Source organism: Gadus macrocephalus, chromosome 13, assembly GCF_031168955.1.
Source record: "Gadus macrocephalus chromosome 13, ASM3116895v1".
In the NCBI taxonomy this organism is placed as follows: domain Eukaryota; kingdom Metazoa; phylum Chordata; class Actinopteri; order Gadiformes; family Gadidae; genus Gadus; species Gadus macrocephalus.
The window spans coordinates 17,254,599-17,274,598 of NC_082394.1; the positions used below are offsets into that span (position 1 = coordinate 17,254,599).

The window sequence follows — 20,000 nt, forward strand, 5'->3', positions numbered from 1 at the left end:
TACGGCAGTTTCTAAAGCACTTCCCTTTTCCCGCAACGATAACACCAGCTGTTGGAGGTAAGGCTTTTTTTTGCTTAATACCCTAGTTACAGAGTTTTAGTGAGCTAATGTAAAAAAAAGAAATGCGCGAATGTTTTACATATGTATGTTACTTACAGAGAGTGTTTTTTCTAATCCTCACTAGTGCCGATGATAAAGCTTTTTTTTTAGTAACGATTATGAGCCATTTCTTTCTCCTAAAATAGAAACCTGGATTAGAATCATAATTTTAAGACTGCATCAATTTAGTTTACATCAGTAAACAATCTGCTAGAGAGCAGTGTTCTGTTGTTCTCCTCATGCCTCTTCCTTTCTTGATCTCTACAGTCGGACCTTGATGCTGTGACAACGGACAAGTCTTCTTCCTCTGTCCTTTTCCCCTGCCTCTGTTCAGTATGTTCAGTGTTGTTAAATCATTTCTCTTTTTTTTTATTAGTTACTGTTCTTATTGTGTTCTTGTTAGTGTGATGTTTGAATAAACTTGCCTGTTGCAATGTTGGTATAATGTTTGTATAATTACTGTTATACAACTGTTACTGTTTCAATGTGACCCAGACCATATTTCTCATTTAACAAACATGTGTAGCTTATAATGTGTTGCATGGCAGAGCAATTATATTCAATGGCTTAAAACAAACCCATCTGTAAAGATCAGTGAATGCATAGAAATCAATGACAAGTGGTGCAGATGGTTTTCCCTCTGTGCAAGGTCATTAGTCCTACAAAAAAATAACGACTGTAACAGATGTTGAAGTTGTTAAATCGTTAACTAACCATTTGTATGGAACAATCGGTTAAGGTGAGTTAAGTGCTTGAGTCTCGACACTTTAGAGAATGTCTAGCGCGCAACTTGAATAAGCCATGTGCGATATTACCCGGGCTACAGCGCAACTTTCCTTACCAGGTGAAGCCTCACCCGGGGATTCCACCGGACGCGTTACGGCAACGTTACGGCTGCGGCACGTCTTGGCCGCGACTTTGCCTGCTTGCATTTCCACCGGGCGCGTTACGGCAGCGCAACGCTGCCTTGCGAGCCAGCCGTATTCCCGCGAGATCACGAGATCCCGCGATAATCCTAAACCTAATGTACTCACCTTCCACTCCCAAAACTACTGCAATTAAATGCCAGGCTTTGTCCTTTCTGACATTGTTCTTATAAAAAGGATGATTTGAGACCCTTTGATTGATTGACTGCTGACCTGGTGCCACCGGTCATGACGTAATAATGTTGGTGTTTTATTTATTGTGTTTTATTTTGAAAATTGACCGGAATGCTCTATGGCTTTTACTTTTTCACTTCCTGCCCTGATCGATCTGCTCTGTTGAAATTCACGCGGTTCAGCAACGGCTTGCGGCAATAATAGAAATGCTACGGAATGATAGCGCTGCGGCACGGCGAGCCGCTCCTGGGACGTTGCTGAGACGTTCCGCAGCCGCGCCCTGTGGAAATGGTCTCATTGATTAGAGTGGAACCTATCTGCTGCGGTGACCGCGGCCAAGACGTGCCGCTGCCGTAACGTTGCCGTAACGCGTCCGGTGGAATCGAGCCTTTAGGTAGCCTAGGACCATTCATACAGGAGCAAGCAAGAACGTTACCTTTTTCTGTCCTTGGGAAACGAAAAGACGGACAATCCGTTTCCACTGTAAGTGCAGTTTATCATTGCACATTTACGAGGCATTTCTTTTTTAAACTATCTTTATTTTCGAAAAATAGACAATGACAGATTAAATGATATTGAGCGGGATATTGACTGTATTATTTTTATTATTACCTACCATGTATATAACACATTGAACATTGAACACAAGAAATGGAAGAAATTCCATTTATGCCCATGTACTTTCACCATACTATCTAAAAAATAAAAGGGCCTGCAGGAAAATATAAATACAGTACGCAAAAATTGAGTTAACACGTTTCTGATTGCTCTTAAGCTTCAGATGCCGTCAAGAGGGGTCTCTGGTCGTAATCAGTCGCAAGTCCGTCCCTGACCAATCAGCATTCATTAGCAGAATGCTAGCGTGTATGGCCAACAACGGCCCAAACTGTAAGAAATCGAAAGGACATAAGTACTCACTGATTTGACTTTTGAACCATAATCTATATTGAACTTGCGGAATCTACAATAAAATTTGCGATATTTCAACGACAAGCAGGTGAAAGAGGCATAATTAGCCGTTTAGCCCCATAGACTCCCATTCAATCTGGACTCGCCCGCGATCACCCCCAGTGGATGTCTCATGGAACTACAACCAAAATCGGTATGGGGCGTATAGGGAGTGCCCAGGCTCTTCGTAGACGGGCTCTGATCGAAGGACGTAGCGGAAGAGGCGGAGCCAGGCTGAGCCAAAGTCGGCGCATTTTCCACATAGCCTGCATTAATAGAGTCATTTTGTAGTTTTTATAGCTGCTAGGCGTAAAGAGTTCACCGTTCAAGGCGGGATGTTTATTGCGGGGGAGTAGCCACGGCGGCAGTCGTGATCGTAATTTCCGGTTAGTGCACCACGGAGTACTCGATTTGGAACAGCACTCACATCTGAAAAAATAACGTAGTAGATAGTGCGGATAGTATACTTCCTTTAAGTATACTCATGGAAGTACGGGTATGGTCTCACGAAAATACGTGACACTGTCACGTTATTTAATCTATTGAAACGTGATCAGGGACACGTAGGCCTATTTTCTAAATTTTGTATTTCAATTGGAAGTAGGCTATTTGTCGTGTCACTAAGCATGACTTCCAAACTAAGGTTCTGTCCGGGAGCGTTCTCCCTAATGTCCCTTATGGAGCTCCGTACAGATCATTCATTGTTGAAAATTGTCTGTGATAACTAACAAATGACAGCTTTTGGCCACCCGTTTCTACTTAAAATTGTCTGTGATAACTAACAATATGACAGCTTTTGGCCACCCGTTTCTACTTTCACCTTTGATACTGAGAAATTGTGACAGGATAGGCCTATATTAAATGCAGGTGCGCTGCTCTGTAGGCAAACCGCAAAGGAAAAAAGGGTAGCTGCTTCATCTGTTCTTTTTAGAATTGTATGTCTTGATGTTTATTTTATCTAGCCATCTATTCTCTTGTTTTTGGCTATGTGAATGAACGTCCGCGTCGATGCCTCGATCGCAAGTCCAGTGTCGCGAGCGGACGTTGCCATGACATCGAGAAATCATACCGTATTTAATGGGTTGTAGTGAGTGTAACATAATTCACCTACAGTATTTTGTTATGTGTTGTTCTTTCAATTGTGTTAGGCATGTCGTTTACTGTCTTGGTAGTCTCGCAAAGCCAGACCAAACTACAGCAAGTAGAATGGTCTGGAGCCACGCTACCTCGAGCCGTCTATCCGTGGGGAAACTGGGCGGGCCTGTTTTTATTTCTTTAAACCAATCACAATCGTCTAGGGCGGGGCTAAGCCCGGGAAGCAGCAGTTGTGTCCATGCAAAATAGTGCCGGGGGGGAAATTATTTTGACGGAACTTCTTGACGTTCAGTGGCTGTCAGAAATGGCTCAATCCCAAACGCCACAAAAAACCATTAACGATGTATGTCGCCTGTGTGGAGATAATTTTATAGATAAAAAGAACAAACATCGTTTGATTCTTTGTCACGATGATTTCAAGCCACCATACACTTTGGCCCTTGAGGAGCTCACGTGACCTATAAAAACGAACGACGTTTTAACATTTATATGTGGTTCTTGTAGAACACTACTAAAGAAATACCGTAGGAGCTATTGTGAAGTGGAACGGATCGGTTCATTGGTTAAATCCATGTCAAACGCTCATGCCGCTGTCAGAGTGAAACGATGCGCCAAATCCACACCAACCGGCGATAGTCGTGACCGCAAACGCATCGTCCCCGGGGAGAATCCTGCCAGACGGAGTCTCCAAGGTAATGTCAAAATAGGCTATGTTGTGGTCCTACCATTGTAATGAAATCAGATAGTCAGTAATCAGTAATTACATTATATTAAAATTAAACAAGATTGGATGTCTAGTTCCACAAACAATTTCGAAAACTTGTCTGTAGGCCTATAGCCATTTACCACCAACTGCTATTCATGTGTCTCTTTGGAAAACAATGTTATACTGTCCAGAGATGTGTCCACGGAAAGAGCCAAACATGCCAACTTTACAGCGCCGTCAAAGTCCTCTTCAAAACTCGCGATACTGCCTAGTTTTCGAGTTTGAGGGGGAGCACAATACGGTAACGCCAGCAACCGGAAGGGGAGGAGTCGCGGCCAAATCGGCCGCTAAGCAATAGACGCTGTCCACTTCCGTTCAGCCAGACTACTGTCTTGGTGGTTCAGGGATCGCTGTCCCTTTTAAGGATTACGAGCGTCTCATGACGTCAGAGCCCATGCGGGATTTGTTTACCTTCAGCACGTTTTGATTTCCCGTTTCTCTCTTACTAAATAAACGAGTCACACAACTGTGTGCTCAACGTGCGAAATTGTGTCTCTCACTTATGGCAATTTCCACAGGGTTATCATTAATATTGATGTGTAGGGGTTGTTTATAACTCGTGAATAATATTGTTTAGACCACGGTCTGGGGGAATATCTCTGATTCTGATTGGCTGCAGTGCGTGCATTAACTCCTGATATAGCCCTACAGACACCTGCTAAGTAGTTCCAGTCAGTGTTTAGATTCTCTGCCCGAGCCCGAGCCCGACGCGGGCCGGGTCGGGCCGATATTTCCCACCACTATACTCGGGCTGGGCCTTTGATCGAGCGTTTTTATTTTTATTTTACCATTGGTTTATTGGCCTAATCTGAGGAGAAATCTATGCCACAAACAGAAATATTATAGGCCTTTATTACACGGGTCTTCTCAATGCCGTGGAACGCTCCGTTCACTTGCATGGGTAGTAGTCCGGTGACTTGTCTACCCCAGCGTCTACCGTTGCTAAGCGACGTCACCGTCTTGGCGGACAAATTATTTCTATGCTGATCAACACTACAAATGGCCAAAAGACTTGTATCCCCCCCCCCCCCCCCCTTAAATAAATACTATGGCAGAATTATTATTATTATTATTCTCATTCAACTTGAACATGTGTTTTTACAGTAGAGTGGTGGAGGGATGACGTATGTTGGCCAACCCGGAAGTGAGCGTCGCCCTGGATTCCCTCGACAAAAACCCAACGGATTTTGGATTATTATAAATTGAAACAATTTATTCAATAAATATTTGTGAGATGTCATTACTCATTTGTGAGATGAGTTTGCTTCCTATTTATGTCGAGTATACACCCCTACTGTCCACAAGCATCCCCCCCATATGGATTTGGAGAATTGTTGCCACGTCCTATGGTGGAGGTATCATATATATGAAAGAGGGCATTCAATTATACTATAATGATCAATTTGGAGGCCGAAGCCCTAAAGGAAGTGATGCAATAGGTGACTGAGGGTCAACATTTGAGAACCCCTTTTATCAAAGGGGGTCTCAAAGGACTCATACGCTTCAACAGCGGCTGCAGCAGAAGTGTTGAGACGAAAGATGATATCAAGACATTTATAGAATATTCCCATTCACGTGATTCTTCGCACGACCTGCAGGTTGGAGAGACTGAAATAACCCCCAAAATGAGTAATAATGTAAAAGCAGCCAAGTCCCACAAATTGCTTGAACTATTTATTTCATTCCATTGTTTCGTTGATATGCATTATTGAAAAGTTTCAAGCATATGGATTTAATGCAATATCCACAAACAGTTCAAAATGGTACCATGAAATGTCTTGTTTATTGTATTAACCAGTTCATTTCTCTTTTGTGAAAATCACCAAAAGTCGAAAAAAGTTAAACGCAAGGTCACAGGCTAACAGTGGAGCTGTGTTGGGAACCAGCAGCCAAGAGCTTCCATGGAAACTTTCTACCCATGTTAAATAGATTTAGTTGGCAGTTCCTTTTCTGCCCATTCTTTTTTAAACTTGTGGAAGCACTTTGCAGTACTGGGAGACACCATTTCTAACGGCAATGGAGCTAGATTCTAAAAATATCAAAAGATGCCCAAAGCAAATACCTTTAACCCATAGTTGTGTTTTATCAAATTAAAAAATGTCAGAGTTTCATTGACCACAAATTGAGCAGAAATATTTTGCATACAAATCTTTAAATAGTTTAACCACATTAAGAAAAATACATTTGTTAATTTTTTTTATTAGTGAAGCCACAAGTTTTGCACATTATCCAAACAGAATACCTGAAATGTTGATATTTCAGCCCATTCGGGTTAAAACAAGAGAAAAGGACAACCTAACAAGAGTGAAAAGTTTGGGTTAGGTGACCTATAGTTCAAAGATGTCCCTGGTCAGGTAGACTAAATAAAAGTGTATTCCCAATTGCTCCAGGACATTCGTGTAATTTACTTGTGAGCTCTCCCTCAAGCCTAGAGAGACATCAGTGTTGAACCACCAACTGAAAGAGGGTATTTGCCATTAGTATGAGTGACAACATTTCATGGCTATTAATTTAGTTCATTATATTTAGCCGATTTTAATAGACTTTTCTAGCAGGTGAGGCTGTCAAAGAACTAAATATGGAGCAACTACAAAAAGTAAATTTGCAGCATGACCAAATTATACAAAAAGTATAGGAACTGTTCTAGCAGATATGTTATAGAAGTCTCTTTTGATAGGCAGTGTAGAATGTTGGTGTATTTTAGTGTCTCTGTTGTTCACATTTCTAGTCTAGGCACAAGCCAGGGCCTCTCATACTGACGGGGTGTTCTGCCATTGTTATGTCTCAACAAGGTTGAACCGACCTGGTCCTCCGGGACATGGCCAGGGCCAGATACCTTATCAGTGCTGAGAGTACGTCTGTTTTCGTGTTATTCATATATCCCCTTTTTGTATTATACTCGCCCCAACCCTTTGGTTCGACAGCCAAGGAACAAGTCATCGACCACCGGGTCCACTATAGATTATTCAACCCAAGTCTGTATCTCGCTGTATTACATCCTGGAATAAACCATCTATTCAACCCTCTGATCCAACCTGTCAAGTTGCTTTGATTTCGACTTCAAGAATTACGACTGAAAATACACAACGCAGAGTCTGTCTGAACAGTTTAGAAATAAGCTGAAATCTGACATTTGGTGCCGTGACACCGTCTTGAAGAGAGAGGAGTGAGAAGACGATTGCCTCTGAAGATTGCCCTGTGATCGAGAAGACCGCGCGCCCTGCCTGGGAAGACGTCTGATCAACGCCTGCCCTGCTGAGGGACCCGCATCCACAACGCGGCTGAACCAGCGCCTCTCTATGCACCACGTGGGAATCAACGGTGACTGAATCTCATTCCACACTCTTGCCCAAGAGAAAAGAACAAGAAAGTAATCTTAAAATAATCTACACACATAACTGATTATTTGTTTTACTATTAGGCTGCACTACATTTGCTGAGTAATGAAGTTGTCATTAAGAGCTTGACGAAGTGAGGACCTGTATTAGTGATTGAGAGCTCAATGATCACTGAATATACGCCATATGAAACTATTGAATTTGTTTGTTGAATAAGGCCTTTGGTCTGGGCTAGAGTGCTAGAAGCTGGGCTAGAGTCACTCGTTTGCAGAAGGAAGACGAGGGTCTGGACCAGTTCACTCCAGGGCACAAGTCAACTGGACAACAATACATTTTATTTGCTTTGTTTTATTTTTGAACAAAGGTTCACTCATTCATTCACACAAGGTTTATTGAGAACTATGATGACTGATATTACCATTTTCGAATCAAGCGATTTATTGGAATAATTGTCTTTGTCACCCTGTAGTCATGCCATCAAATCTGTTGGGCAAAGTACCGCTACTGATTAATCCAGTAGACTCACCAGTCAAGTCCCCCTGGTTAGAAAATGGAAGAAACCCAGTTAGTCATGTTAATTATTCTGTTGTTACAAATGAAGACTAATACTTTCCACATATTGCGATCCAACTTACTGGCTGCAGTCTTGGATTTTATAGTTCTATATGAATAGATTCAATTTACTAAACTATTAATCATGCTTCAGAATAATTAACCTTTCTTGGATGGCAGATCTACCACAAGCCTCCATTGCCACAACCTCCAGATGGCTTACGACCTACGGCAACTCCTCGACTACTGCAAGCCAACAAATTGGCTCTTGCACACCAGACACGCATTTTGCTTTATTTTAGGTTTTCAAGCATCTTAAAATACCCAAATCATCGCTCCAATACACAAGTCAGCTAATGGCCTACAAGGAAATGCTGAAGCTAGTGTTAGTGATGGCGATAGAAATGGACAAGCTTGCGTGTACAAATATGTAACTAGAATTGCAAGGTTCACAGCCCAGTTGCATAAGTGGTCACAACCGTTGGATTGTAAGCAAGGGTAAAAAAAACAAAAAAAAACTTCCCACAAACTAGTCAACATGGTCAATTGAAAGCCTGTACAAAACGACCCTGGAATAGTCAAATGCAGCTTTACTGCGGATGAATTAAGCCAAATTGCATAAACATCCAATGGTAAACAGTATACAAATGCAATCAAGGTTGCACTCACACTAGGCCATCTGGCCGTGACCGTCGCAACTGTGGCCTGGCCACGGTAGGCTCTTGTACATACGCCATCACGTCGCTAGCATCCAAACAATTCTACCAAACCTTAACCAACTAGTGAAAAATGGAACAAAACTTTAGCACACACCCAGTGACTAATCACCTTGTCCAGGGGTGTTCCAACGTGGTTTACCAGAGGGCCTTGTGGACTTAAAGTAAGCCACACATTTGACAGACAGCACGGAATGACGTTAAACTAAGCTAATCTACAGGTTACTAGTGCTAGTGCAATTACATGAGCATTTTGCACAATATTTGTACTCCAATGCTACGTAAAGGAGGTTTCTTCAGAAACCCGTAGCCTGCTACATAGAAGGGCAACTGTAACAAATCCTGACCAAGACCGAAAGATGGCTCTGGAAGCCACTACGGCCCACGCAGCAGATTACTGCGTGGACCGTGGTGGCTTCCAGATCAATCCTTCGGTGGACCATTCATACACATGTATTCCGAGGATGTTTTGAAGACACTGGAGTCCCATGGCACTAGATTCCTTTGAAGACTAAGTTGGTATGGGGGGGCCCAAAGGGGGCCCCCCCATAGATCTTGTCAGTCATCTAACACCTGTTAAGAAAAACACACACATCACAAGATACAAATCAGCAAAGCTAGGTTAACAAACAGCGGCGACATGCATGTCAAGGTGCAAAGAGCAGGGATACTGATGGCTTGTGTCTGAGGAGACAGCCCAAAAACGTCAACATTTAATAATGGAAAATAACTTTTACTCACTGCGGTGGTCTGTTTCGAAGTGCCATGATGGTAGCAATATTTGTCTGGGCTGTTCAGTCAAATGCCCACAAAAACAAACACGCAAACTCAACCTCGATTGACACAGACCGATGCGAAAAGTAAAACAAACCCATTGTGTTCAGCTTTAATAAAGGGGTGCGTGACAGGTGATCTCAATTAAGAGCTAATCAGAAAGAACACACTGGCCATGAGTGAGACGTTCAAAACGAGGATTTAACGGAATTGTTACCATTCAAATTCAAATTTCTTTATTATTGGATAGGGTATGATATCAATGATTTGGGCTTTGAGTAGGCCTATATTTCTTAAATATATTTCTTACATTTTTTCACCCCTTCGCCTTTTGAATATGAAATCTATAATCTCAGCCTCTCTATAATTTGCCCAACACATATTTTATTGTTCAAATAAAATCCCATCCTTATTTTGCCATTCATATTGAATCTTTACTGTCTTTCATTGTACAACACAATCATCTAATAATTATTCATAACGCTCTTCCATCTCCTTGGCTGCATTAAGACGAGGGATCGGGAAAAAAGATCGGGATCCACACATGATAAGGGATAAAGTTATTTATTAGAATAAAGTAAGTATCATGAAATTTGTAAAGGGATTAGTGTAGCGTATGGAAGATTAGAAAATGTGCGATTATATGGTTTGGACAGAAAACCAGTACCAAAATCACAAGGACCGACCGAGCCAGAACGGAGGAAACTTACCCAGACAGACAAAACAAATACTGGGAACAACAAACCATCTTTACCATGTTAGAAATACCCAAACAAAATGCAACAAACCAAACCTGAACAGCAAACCAACATATGTGACCAACCAACTGAACTACTGACCAAACACACAATTCTTTCGACTAGCCTATGTATATGGGCAGTTGTTACGTCCCCCGCTAGGGGAAGGGGTGGCAACATAAAACCAGATGTTGGTTTAACTGAAAGCGTTTATTTAGCCCAGAGCCAGTGATAATCAATTTAACAAACATAGGAGGCAAAACTACAAAAGGAAAAGGACCATTGGGTGCTGTCCAAATCAAAGAAACGAATACAACCAAGAAGAAGCTCCCAAAATACAAGGGTTGAACAGCACCCCTGCGTCTAGTGTGTATAACAAAGTATAGCTGCAAGTCAGTGTACGATAACCCCTAAACAAAACTCTGGCCCAGTTCCCGTGTAGCAAACTAGAGCCTCAAGCAAACAACGCTCGTTCCAAGACCCAACGTGGCAAGCTGCATCTCCGAGGCCAGCCGCATTGAATGTTGAGCTCGGCTGTTCTTTATCGTCCCGGATCCTCGGCCCTCCGGTGCGGCAGCCAATCACGTCCGGGGAAAGGCACATTCAAATTAACATAATTGACAGCCAATCACACGCGGGGTAAACACATGATCATTAGCATAACTGAGGATTGTAATTGAGGATTTTACCCATGAGGGCGGAGCGTCAATCCGCCTCCGTAACAGCAGTGGAAAGTGTGCTGTGGGGATGTTGAATAGTAGCCTGGCTCCGCCCGCCTAAGTACTTCCGCTCAATTTGAATTTCCCTTCAGTACTAGGGCTGTTTCCCAAAGTGAAGGCTGCAGCCTTGCTAGGACGCGTCCTTGCTAGTCGCGTCCTATGGAGATGAGACTAGAGTGCTAGCTCGAGTGCTTCCTAGCGTTTGTAACGTCGGACTTTGGGAACGACTTGGTAGTGTGGAAGCGCTTCCGCTTCCGCTTTTTAATACTGCGTGTCCGCTTGTAAACACATGTGCGCTTATGAATAAAACATGGCAGCAATCAAGCTGATCGATATTTATTTGACTTTTGTCTGTTATGAATGCGGTCATGTCTCCTTCGCATGGAGCCTCTTTGGGGAAGTCACAAAAGCTTTGTTGTGGTTGATCGAATTGTCTTTATTAAAAGGAAAATCCATTCAATTTTTATAAAACTAAGTGAAATTGTCTGAGAACTTAATTCATGCATCACATTTACAGTACGGTTGATTACTATTATGCAGGGGGAAAAAGACAAAGAAAGAGATTATAAACGTACAATGATATTTATTTGGATATATTATTTAACTGATCTGATTCATTCATTCATATATGCCTACAATCTACCAGTGCTTTGAACACATAAGTATATCATATAAAATACAATTAAATACGTTCATTAAAAATTACAAACATTGCAAATGATCGGTTGTGCATTAATTTTACAACATTGGATAGTGGCACTATCCCTTCCACCGGTAAACAAATGTTTGTGCGCCACCCTAAGGCGCACAAAAGCCTCCGTTTGCTGGGCTGACCCTAAAAAAAACGATTCAACACAAACATAAATAGGTATACATAAATAATTTAATCTTGTGAGCGAGTAAATTGACATTGGTGACAGTGGTGTTTAACACCAGCTACGTCCATGCAAAATATAGCAACGTATCATTAAGTTGCAAAAACGTTTGAAAAGTGGCACAGGTCTTTAGGCTTGATTATTTGCATTAACATGATGAATCTATAAAAAGCAATACGGCACAAAATATTTCTGAAAACTAATATAACTTCACTTCGTTTGAACGTGTACTGCTCTGCCATTTTCAAGAACCCGCCCAGTGAACGCAGAGGATTGTGGGTAGTTTTGGCTCGTCTAGGATGCAGCGATGCATCCTTGAAAAATCTCGGAATTCTCAAAAACAAAGGACGCAAAAATGGCGCGGCTTTCGAGTGTCCTCAACATTGGAACAGTGCTTGTCGGCGTTCTATGACGTAGCGTCCTTAAAAGGGCGGCCGTTGAGCATGCTTCCTTGACATTGGGAAACAGCCTAGGTCTGGACCTGCTGGTTTTCTGGTGCCGCCATAGCGGCCGCCAATCAGCGAACAGAGGGCGTGTCTGAGAACAATGACGATAAAGTCGTACGCCAGTTTGAGTTGTTGTTGTAGGTCGGTAGTTGATTTACAATGTGCAATTTTTCCCTGATAAATTAAATTCGACGAACAAAACCTGCAGCTGTCGTTGACGGACATTTTCGTGCAGACGCGCAAGGTGTTTGGTTTGTGTCCAACCTGCGCGTGATTCCCGGCGCATGACATACGTCACAACCAAACGTTAGCGATTGGTTATGGCAGATCCAGAGTGGCACTGGGCAGATCCAATCATTTTAAACTTCAACAGACACCCGCCTTCAAGTGAGTTAACGTTTGTCAATTGATTAGGTCCAGACTCTCTGTACAAATGAAATGAAATGAAATGAAGTGAAGTACGAGAGTCTGGTAGAACCAGGCTAGTTGAATAGTGTTAACATAAAACAAAACATGGAACCAATCCAAAGGTCCAAAACCTTAAGGAACCACCCTAAACAGAACCCAAGCCCACCTGCCTCTGTGGAAAGAGAGAGAGACTGGCTACAGCCTGCGTGGCAGACCTGCACAGGTGCACCTCATCAGCTGACAAGCCTCTCAGCCCCGCCCACTGGCTACCTGTAGCAGGTCGGCAAACACAGTGGACCCAGCAGACGAAGGAGAGAGAGAGCAGTCACAGCTGTCACATCTGTTGCCTGAAGATTCTTTGTTTGTCTCCAACAAAACCTTCCAAACAGATGAATCATTGGCTCATCCCAGAAGTGTCAAATTACTTTTGTGTGTCAAAATGGGCAGGGTGGTCGTGGACTCCCGAAAAATACTATGGTTGTTTTGTATGTAGAATAAAATGCCATTGTACATTTAAAAAAAAAAGGGAAGACTTTCACAATGCAGGATTCTGGGAATGCAGTGATGGAATCCCGATAACACCTGTTCCCTAATAAATGGGCTCAAGATTCTGAGTCTGCCTGCAAGAGGTTGTGTGTGTGTGTGTGTGTGTGTATGTGTGTGTTTGGTTGCAACCCGGTATCACGCGATTGCGTGCTCCTGCGCACGAACGTTAATCTATTGAAGCGTGTTCCAGAGCACGATAGTCCGACTTTTGCGTGTTACACAGAACGAAATGTAAACCAATGCATTCTGAATGGGAGTGTTCTAAGACAATTATATCTGTACGGAGCTCCATAAGGGACATTAGGGAGAACGCTCCCGGACAGAACCTTAGTTTGGAAGTCATGCTTAGTGACACGACAAATAGCCTACTTCCAATTGAAATACAAAATTTAGAAAATAGGCCTACGTGTCCCTGATCACGTTTCAATAGATTAAATAACGTGACAGTGTCACGTATTTCCGTGAGACCATACCCGTACTTCCATGAGTATACTTAAAGGAAGTATACTATCCGCACTATCTACTACGTTATTTTTTCAGATGTGAGTGCTGTTCAAAATCGAGTACTCCGTGGTGCACTAACCGGAAATTACGATCACGACTGCCGCCATTGCTCCTCCCCCGCAATAAACATCCCGCTTTGAACGGTGAACTCTTTACGCCTAGCAGCTATAAAAACTACAAAATGACTCTATTAATGCAGGCTATGTGGAAAATGCGCCGACTTTGGCTCAGCCTGGCTCCGCCTCTTCCGCTACGTAGCTAAGATGGCTGCCGTTGAGTACGGGGAGTGTCCTTCGATCCACACTTCAGGATTAGCCCGTTTTGAGTACGGCATCCGGGTCCTTGAAGTATACTTCTTTTCGCCGGATCTTACTCAAATTTTGGCTAGTAGCCTAAAGGCCGATTTATGCTCAGTTACGTAAGCGTAAGCGCAAGCACAAGAGGCCCTTGCGCGCCCTTGCGCACCCCTAGCGCGACTTCTCACGTCTTGCGTGCGTCGGGCGATTTTTCTAGACTCATTTTTTACGTAAGCTTTTACGCGAGCCGCGCAGCCTGCAAGGCTGTGATTGGTCTGCTTACTACTTCCTGTCTGGAGTATCACATTTCTCTGCCATAGTTCACTGAATGTGTAGAACATGACTGGGAGGCGGTTTATAAACAGCCGACGACGACGCCCACACACAAATACACCATATAGGCTTCACTTAGGTAGTCTTCGACCAATACCATGAAAATCTCCTTTTCATGGTTCAATTTGAGAAACGCTGCCGTAGGAGGAAGGAGGGTGGGTGGTTTGATAGAATGGAACCCGGCCGGCAGGCTCATATACAAAATCATTAACGTGAAGTGAAGTTAACTTTGCTGCCAACACATTATGTCGTTTTAAAATGTAGAGAGATATGCACATTTATACAACCCCAATGATCAACAACTTCATCACCCCTGTTCCTCTGTCTGTTGCCATCATTCACTGTGTATGGGGAGAACACGATCTGGCACATAAACAAACCAACGACTCCCACAGACAAAGACGTCATTCTCGAGGTCGTCTTCAACGAAAAACTTCACTCCACATATTACTCCACCTACTGTTCTGGCGGTAAATTGCTTGGCAACACGCGCAACCTAAAGGGAGCATGAATTGCTTTGAGTAAATTTTGCGCAACAACGTAACACCAACGCTGAAGCATGCAGCCGCCTTAAGTACGGACAGTACGGGTATTGGAACACGGCACAGGTTCGAGCGTGTGCATGGGTTGAATTGCGTGTGTCTCACGCCGAATGCATGAGACATGAGAGCCCTGTACTTACGTGACACAAACCAGCACCGCAAACTTCTCTCCCGCTTGAGATGACGTCTTTCTTTATAGGTTCATGGGTCTCATTACACGCTAAATAATATAATTATAGCCTAATTATATATAGCCTATACATATATATAGGCAATATATATAAGTAGGCAATATATATATATAGCATTTGTGGTTTTGGCATAAACATAACTAGGGTGCACTGTACTATCTGCGCACACCCTTTCTGAAGCCTCTCTCGCTCTCTCTCCCTCTCTCTCTCTCTCTCTCTCTCTCTCTCTCTCTCTCTCTCTCTCTGTCCCTCCCTCTCTCTCTTTCTCTCTCTCTCGTACCGTTTAGTTAATTGTCTTAGAACACTCCCATTCAGAATACATTGGTTTACATTTCGTTCTGTGTAACACGCAAAAAGTCGGACTATCGTGCTCTGGAACACGCTTCAATAGATTAACGTTTGTGCGCAGGAGCACGCAATCGCGTGATACCGGGTTGGTGTATGTGAGAGGACATTTTTCAGCTGTGTGTATGAGGATATTTTACTAGTATGTGTGAAAGCATTTCAGTAGTCCATGTAAAAGCTTTCACTAGGTTTTATGCAAGCTTTTCAGTTGTGTATGTGAGCGTATCATTTTTCAGTTGTTTGTGTGAGAGTGTTTCAGTTGTGTATGTCAATGCTTTTCACTTGTATGTGTGCGAGTTTTTCAGTATAGTATGTGAATGAGTTTGGTTTCATATGTGTATGTGCATGCTTATTCTGAATAATGTCCCATACGGCCCCTCATAGAGATATCATACAGCTTACATGGACTTCAAGCACGCTACATGAACTAAGTAGCACGTTCACAATTCCTAATCACAAAGCTGTAGCCTCGTACTGAAAATAAATGCAGAAAAACCTCAAAAACACCTACAGCCGGCATAAATTGCACACACTCTGGTTTCAAGGGTCTCTTTAATACCAGCTGCGGTCAGCAGAGGGCTCCGTCCCCCCACTTACCCAGAGACCTGGGCCCTGCTGGACATTTGGGTCTGGTCGGTTGAGCCTTATTGGCTGAGCGATGGTCAGAACCAGAGCTCCATAAGCCTGGGTCGTTTCTCCTCACCTGTTGAGAGGTATAATCGCTATCTGTTCTCCACCATCATCACACTATGTTGTTCACATCTCCAAGTGATACACCCAACCCACTCTCTCACAGACCCCCCCCCCCCCCCCCCCGACTCCCTGGTAACTCCTTGTTACCTTGACAACCAAGGTTAAGAAAGCAGGTATACAGCAGCTAGATACATGGACTGCTGTTCGTACGCAAAGAGAATACAAAAAATAACCTGTGGAAATGCCCGTTTTGTTGAGGCGTTTATTTGTTTTCCATCATCACTCAGTATCGGCCGCTTCATCTCTCAATCCATCTCTGTTACTATCTCTCTTTTCTCTTGCTTACACAACGCGCACACACACACACACACACACACACACACACACACACACACACACACACACACACAGACAGACACACACAGACACACGCACGCACACACACACACACACACACACACACAAACACATACACGCACACACAAACACACACACACACAAATGTAGACACATGCAGTTCTAGTAGTACTTAATACAATAAACTGAAGGACTCAAATCTCAAAGAGTCAAAATAAATGTGACACCAACGTTGTTCCTAACATAATTAAAGGTTATGCAACACACGTTTACTCCTTGATCAGAGCCATCAGGCCTACATCGTCTCACACACACTCACACACACCCACACATGCAGCAACCCACACACACACAAATAAAACTACGCACGCACAAACACACACACACACTCACACACACACACACACACACACACACACACACACACACACAAACACACACTTTCTTACTCCCACACCCACATAGACACAAACACATAGACACACACACCCACACATAACAGTGGACACAGAATACCTTTTGCATGGAGGAAACACAGCATTCCAAACATAATCTGAAAATAATTGAGGTTGAATAATCAGTGACTGGAGATTTTCTTTGGAGAAAATAGAGCAGTTAATTTCATGCAAATTCAAGTCAAATTAGTTCCGAGATGACTTCAAGATCGCCCACTGAGCATCTGCCGATTACTTTCACATGCATGTGTGTCTCATGCACATTATTTGCAAATCCAACATGTTTGTATGTGTGTGTGTGTGTGTGTGTGTGTGTGTGTGTGTGTGTGTGTGTGTGTGTGTGTGTGTGTGTGTGTGTGTGTGTGTGTGTGTGTGTGTGTGTGTGTGTGTGTGTGTGTGTGTGTGTGTGTGTGTTTAGTGTGTGTAGATGAGCTATGTGGGGACAGTCACTCAAGAACAGGTGGTCATAGCCTTCCGGCAGTCCCACTCTCATCCCCCCACTCTGTCAGCTGACCACTAGAAATATCTATCCCTCTGTACCCCTTCCTTTAACCCTCTCTACCTCTCCTCCTCTCTCTCCACCGCTCTCCCTCTTTACTCCTCTTTCACCCCTCCGTCTCTCTCGCTTCCTCTAAACCTTGTCTCCTCATTAAACCCCTCTCTCTCGCTCTCTCTATACCTCTCTACCTCTCTCTCTCTTTTCTCTTGCACAATCTCTCTCTCTTATGCTTTCTCTCGATACCTTTCTCTACCCATCGCTATCTCTCTTTCTCTCTTTATCTCTCTTCTCTTTCTTCCTGATCAGTCTCTAGGTTTGCCGTCCTGCTAGCTTGGTGCTTGTTGATGCCTCCGATGTGTCCCCGCTTTCTCCCTGCTCTTGCTTTTAGTCTCTCTCTCTCTCTTCTCTTCTCTTTCACCATCTCCCTCTCCTTACTCTCCTTACTCTCTCGTGCTTGCTTACTCTCCCCCTTCCCTCCTCTCTCTCTCTTCTCCCTCACGTCTCCCTCACTTTACTCTCTTATGCTTGCTTACTCTCTCCCTCTCTCCCCTATCCTCTCTCTATCCCTCCCCTGTCCCCACTCTCTCCCTCTCCCCTATCCCCTCTCTCTCTCTCCCCTATCCCCTCTCTCACTCTCTCTCACTCTCTCTCTCCCTCCTCTATGTCTCTCTCCCTTGCGACTCGCCCTTCTGTCCTGGGTGCCCGGGCTGTGGGCAGGAGTTAGCACAGCGTCGTGGTCCCAGCGGCAGGAGCAGAAGGAGCTGCGCAGGGAGAGATCTGCTCCTCCTCCCCCTCCTCCTCCTCCCCTTCGTCCACGCTAGGCTTCGCCGGAGGCGCTGCTGCTGCTGCTGCTCCCCTCTCTCGGCTCCCCGCTCTTTTCTTCTCATCGCTCTTTCTTCCTCCTCCTCGTCCCTCCGCTCCTCTCCCCTGCCCTCCCCCTCCTTCACTCTGGTGACCACAGTGTCTCGCGCTGTGCTGTCCCGTGTGTGTGTGCGTGCGGGGGTGTGTGTGTGTGTGTGTGTGTGTGTGTGTGTGTGTGAGCGTGCGTGCGTGTCTGTGTGTGTGTCCTATTTTATGGGGGTAGTGGGGTTACTCGTGGGGGTCTGCTATGGTTAATCTTCACCATGAATCCAACAGTGAAGATCCACCTTCAGAATGGGACTCACTTTAACACCTACATGTATCAGGTAAGGTGTCCTGGTGCTCCAGCAGGATAATAATAACCCTCTCTCTCTCTCTCTCTCTCTCTCTCTCTCTCTCTCTCTCTCTCTCTCTCTCTCACTCTCTCTCTCCCGCTGCTTGTGACACCCACCTGCCCACATGCTCTCCACGTGTCCTTGTCTCGGTATTGATTGAAGCGTTGATGGCTTTCCTTTCGTACCTTCAACATGGACAGAGATACTGCCCCTTCCTCCCCCCCTCCCACCTCCTCCCCCTCAGTTTTCCCTCCCCCTCCTCTCTCTGTCCATCTCTATCCCTCCTACTCTCCCCCTCCCCTCAGCCCCCCCCCCCCCTTCCATCCTAGCATTGCGCTCTGCAAAACTGTGTATGTTTCCGCTTTGTGCCATTTTTTGATGAGGTGATGTTTTTCTGAGAGGTCAATTATGTGCTGGTGTAGGATGTACTGTATGCCTCGACACAACAATTCCTGTTTGCGTGGGTGCTTGTGTGTGTGTGTGTGTGTGTGTGGTGTGTGTGTGTGTGTGTGTGTGTGTGTGTGTGTGTGTGTGTGTGTGTGTGTGTGTGTGTTTGTATTTGCGCATGTGCGTCTCTATCTCCATGCTCCCGTGCAAATGCTATTTACTTGCCGAGGCACGTGTGCGAGAAACAGACTAAAGCAATATGCAAGTTCAACTCTTTGAGTTTCTCCCTCCATCCATGTCCTCTGAAGGAGGCACAACCATTGCCTTTCTCACTCTTTCGCTGTCTCTCTCTCTCTCTCTCTCTCTCTCTCTCTCTCTCTCTCTCTCTCTCTCTCTCTCTCTCTCTCTCTCTCTCTCTCCCCCCTCTCTCTCTCTCTCTCTCTCTCTCTCTCTCTCTCTCTCTCTCTCGCTCTCTCTCTCTCTCTCTCTCTCTCTCTCTCTCTCTCTCTCTCTCTCCCTCTCTCTCTCTCTCCTCTCTCTCTCTCTCTGTCTGATGCATCACTGGGAGAGCCGGGAAGATTTGTTTTGCTTCAATAAAGAAAACATGAAGAGGCATGAATGGATGCTATTCTCAGCCTGTCCTCTTTGGTTACAGAGGATGAGAGGATGAGAGGAAGTAGCCTAGCTTGCGGGGGGGGGGGGAGGGGGGAGGGGGGGGGGATGCAGTTCCATATGAAAAGGATATTGATGAGAAATAAGTGGGAAAAAAAGGGAGAGAGTAAAGCGTGGTTGGAGGGCTGTTGCGTCAGTCTCTCAGCAGAACACGGCGTCTCCAAGCACCGTCCATCTTCATTACTGATCAGGCTTCCTGTTCATCGGCTGCTGATGAGGCAGCTTTATTAACACAGCTCCTGATGTTCGGAAAACAATAACCGCCCAAACCCGTCATCCTACAACAAGAATAGAACCTGCTTTGTGACCGCCACCAGCCAGTACATGCTTTAGATTCCCCATAGGTTACTATCAAGAGGACGAGGAGGGGAAGTGCCATGTTAAGGCAGAGTTGGTTATGAAAGGAGTCCA

The 20,000-nt window shown here is 44.4% G+C and overlaps 1 protein-coding gene and 1 long non-coding RNA gene across 11 annotated transcripts in view; both read left to right on the forward strand.

Annotated features, from left to right (window-relative positions):
- Window positions 1-537, forward strand: part of LOC132471070 (uncharacterized) — an 857-nt gene extending 320 nt beyond the window's left edge. The window contains exons 1-2 of the long non-coding RNA XR_009528758.1: window positions 1-57; window positions 367-537. The exon at window positions 1-57 is cut by the window's left edge and continues 320 nt beyond it. This is a non-coding gene — a long non-coding RNA (uncharacterized LOC132471070). The remainder of the gene's footprint in view (window positions 58-366) is intronic.
- The window catches only part of ppfia4 (PTPRF interacting protein alpha 4), a 72,993-nt gene that overhangs the window by 23,686 nt on the left and 29,307 nt on the right, over window positions 1-20,000 (forward strand). The window contains exon 1 of one of the 10 annotated variants that reach the window (XM_060069906.1): window positions 18,045-18,521. The exons of the other annotated variants lie outside the window; for them this stretch is intronic. Coding sequence (XP_059925889.1) covers window positions 18,459-18,521 — 63 coding nt within the window. The 5' untranslated portion in view covers window positions 18,045-18,458. Of the gene's footprint in view, window positions 1-18,044; window positions 18,522-20,000 lie in introns of those variants that run through there. 10 annotated transcript variants of the gene reach the window in all.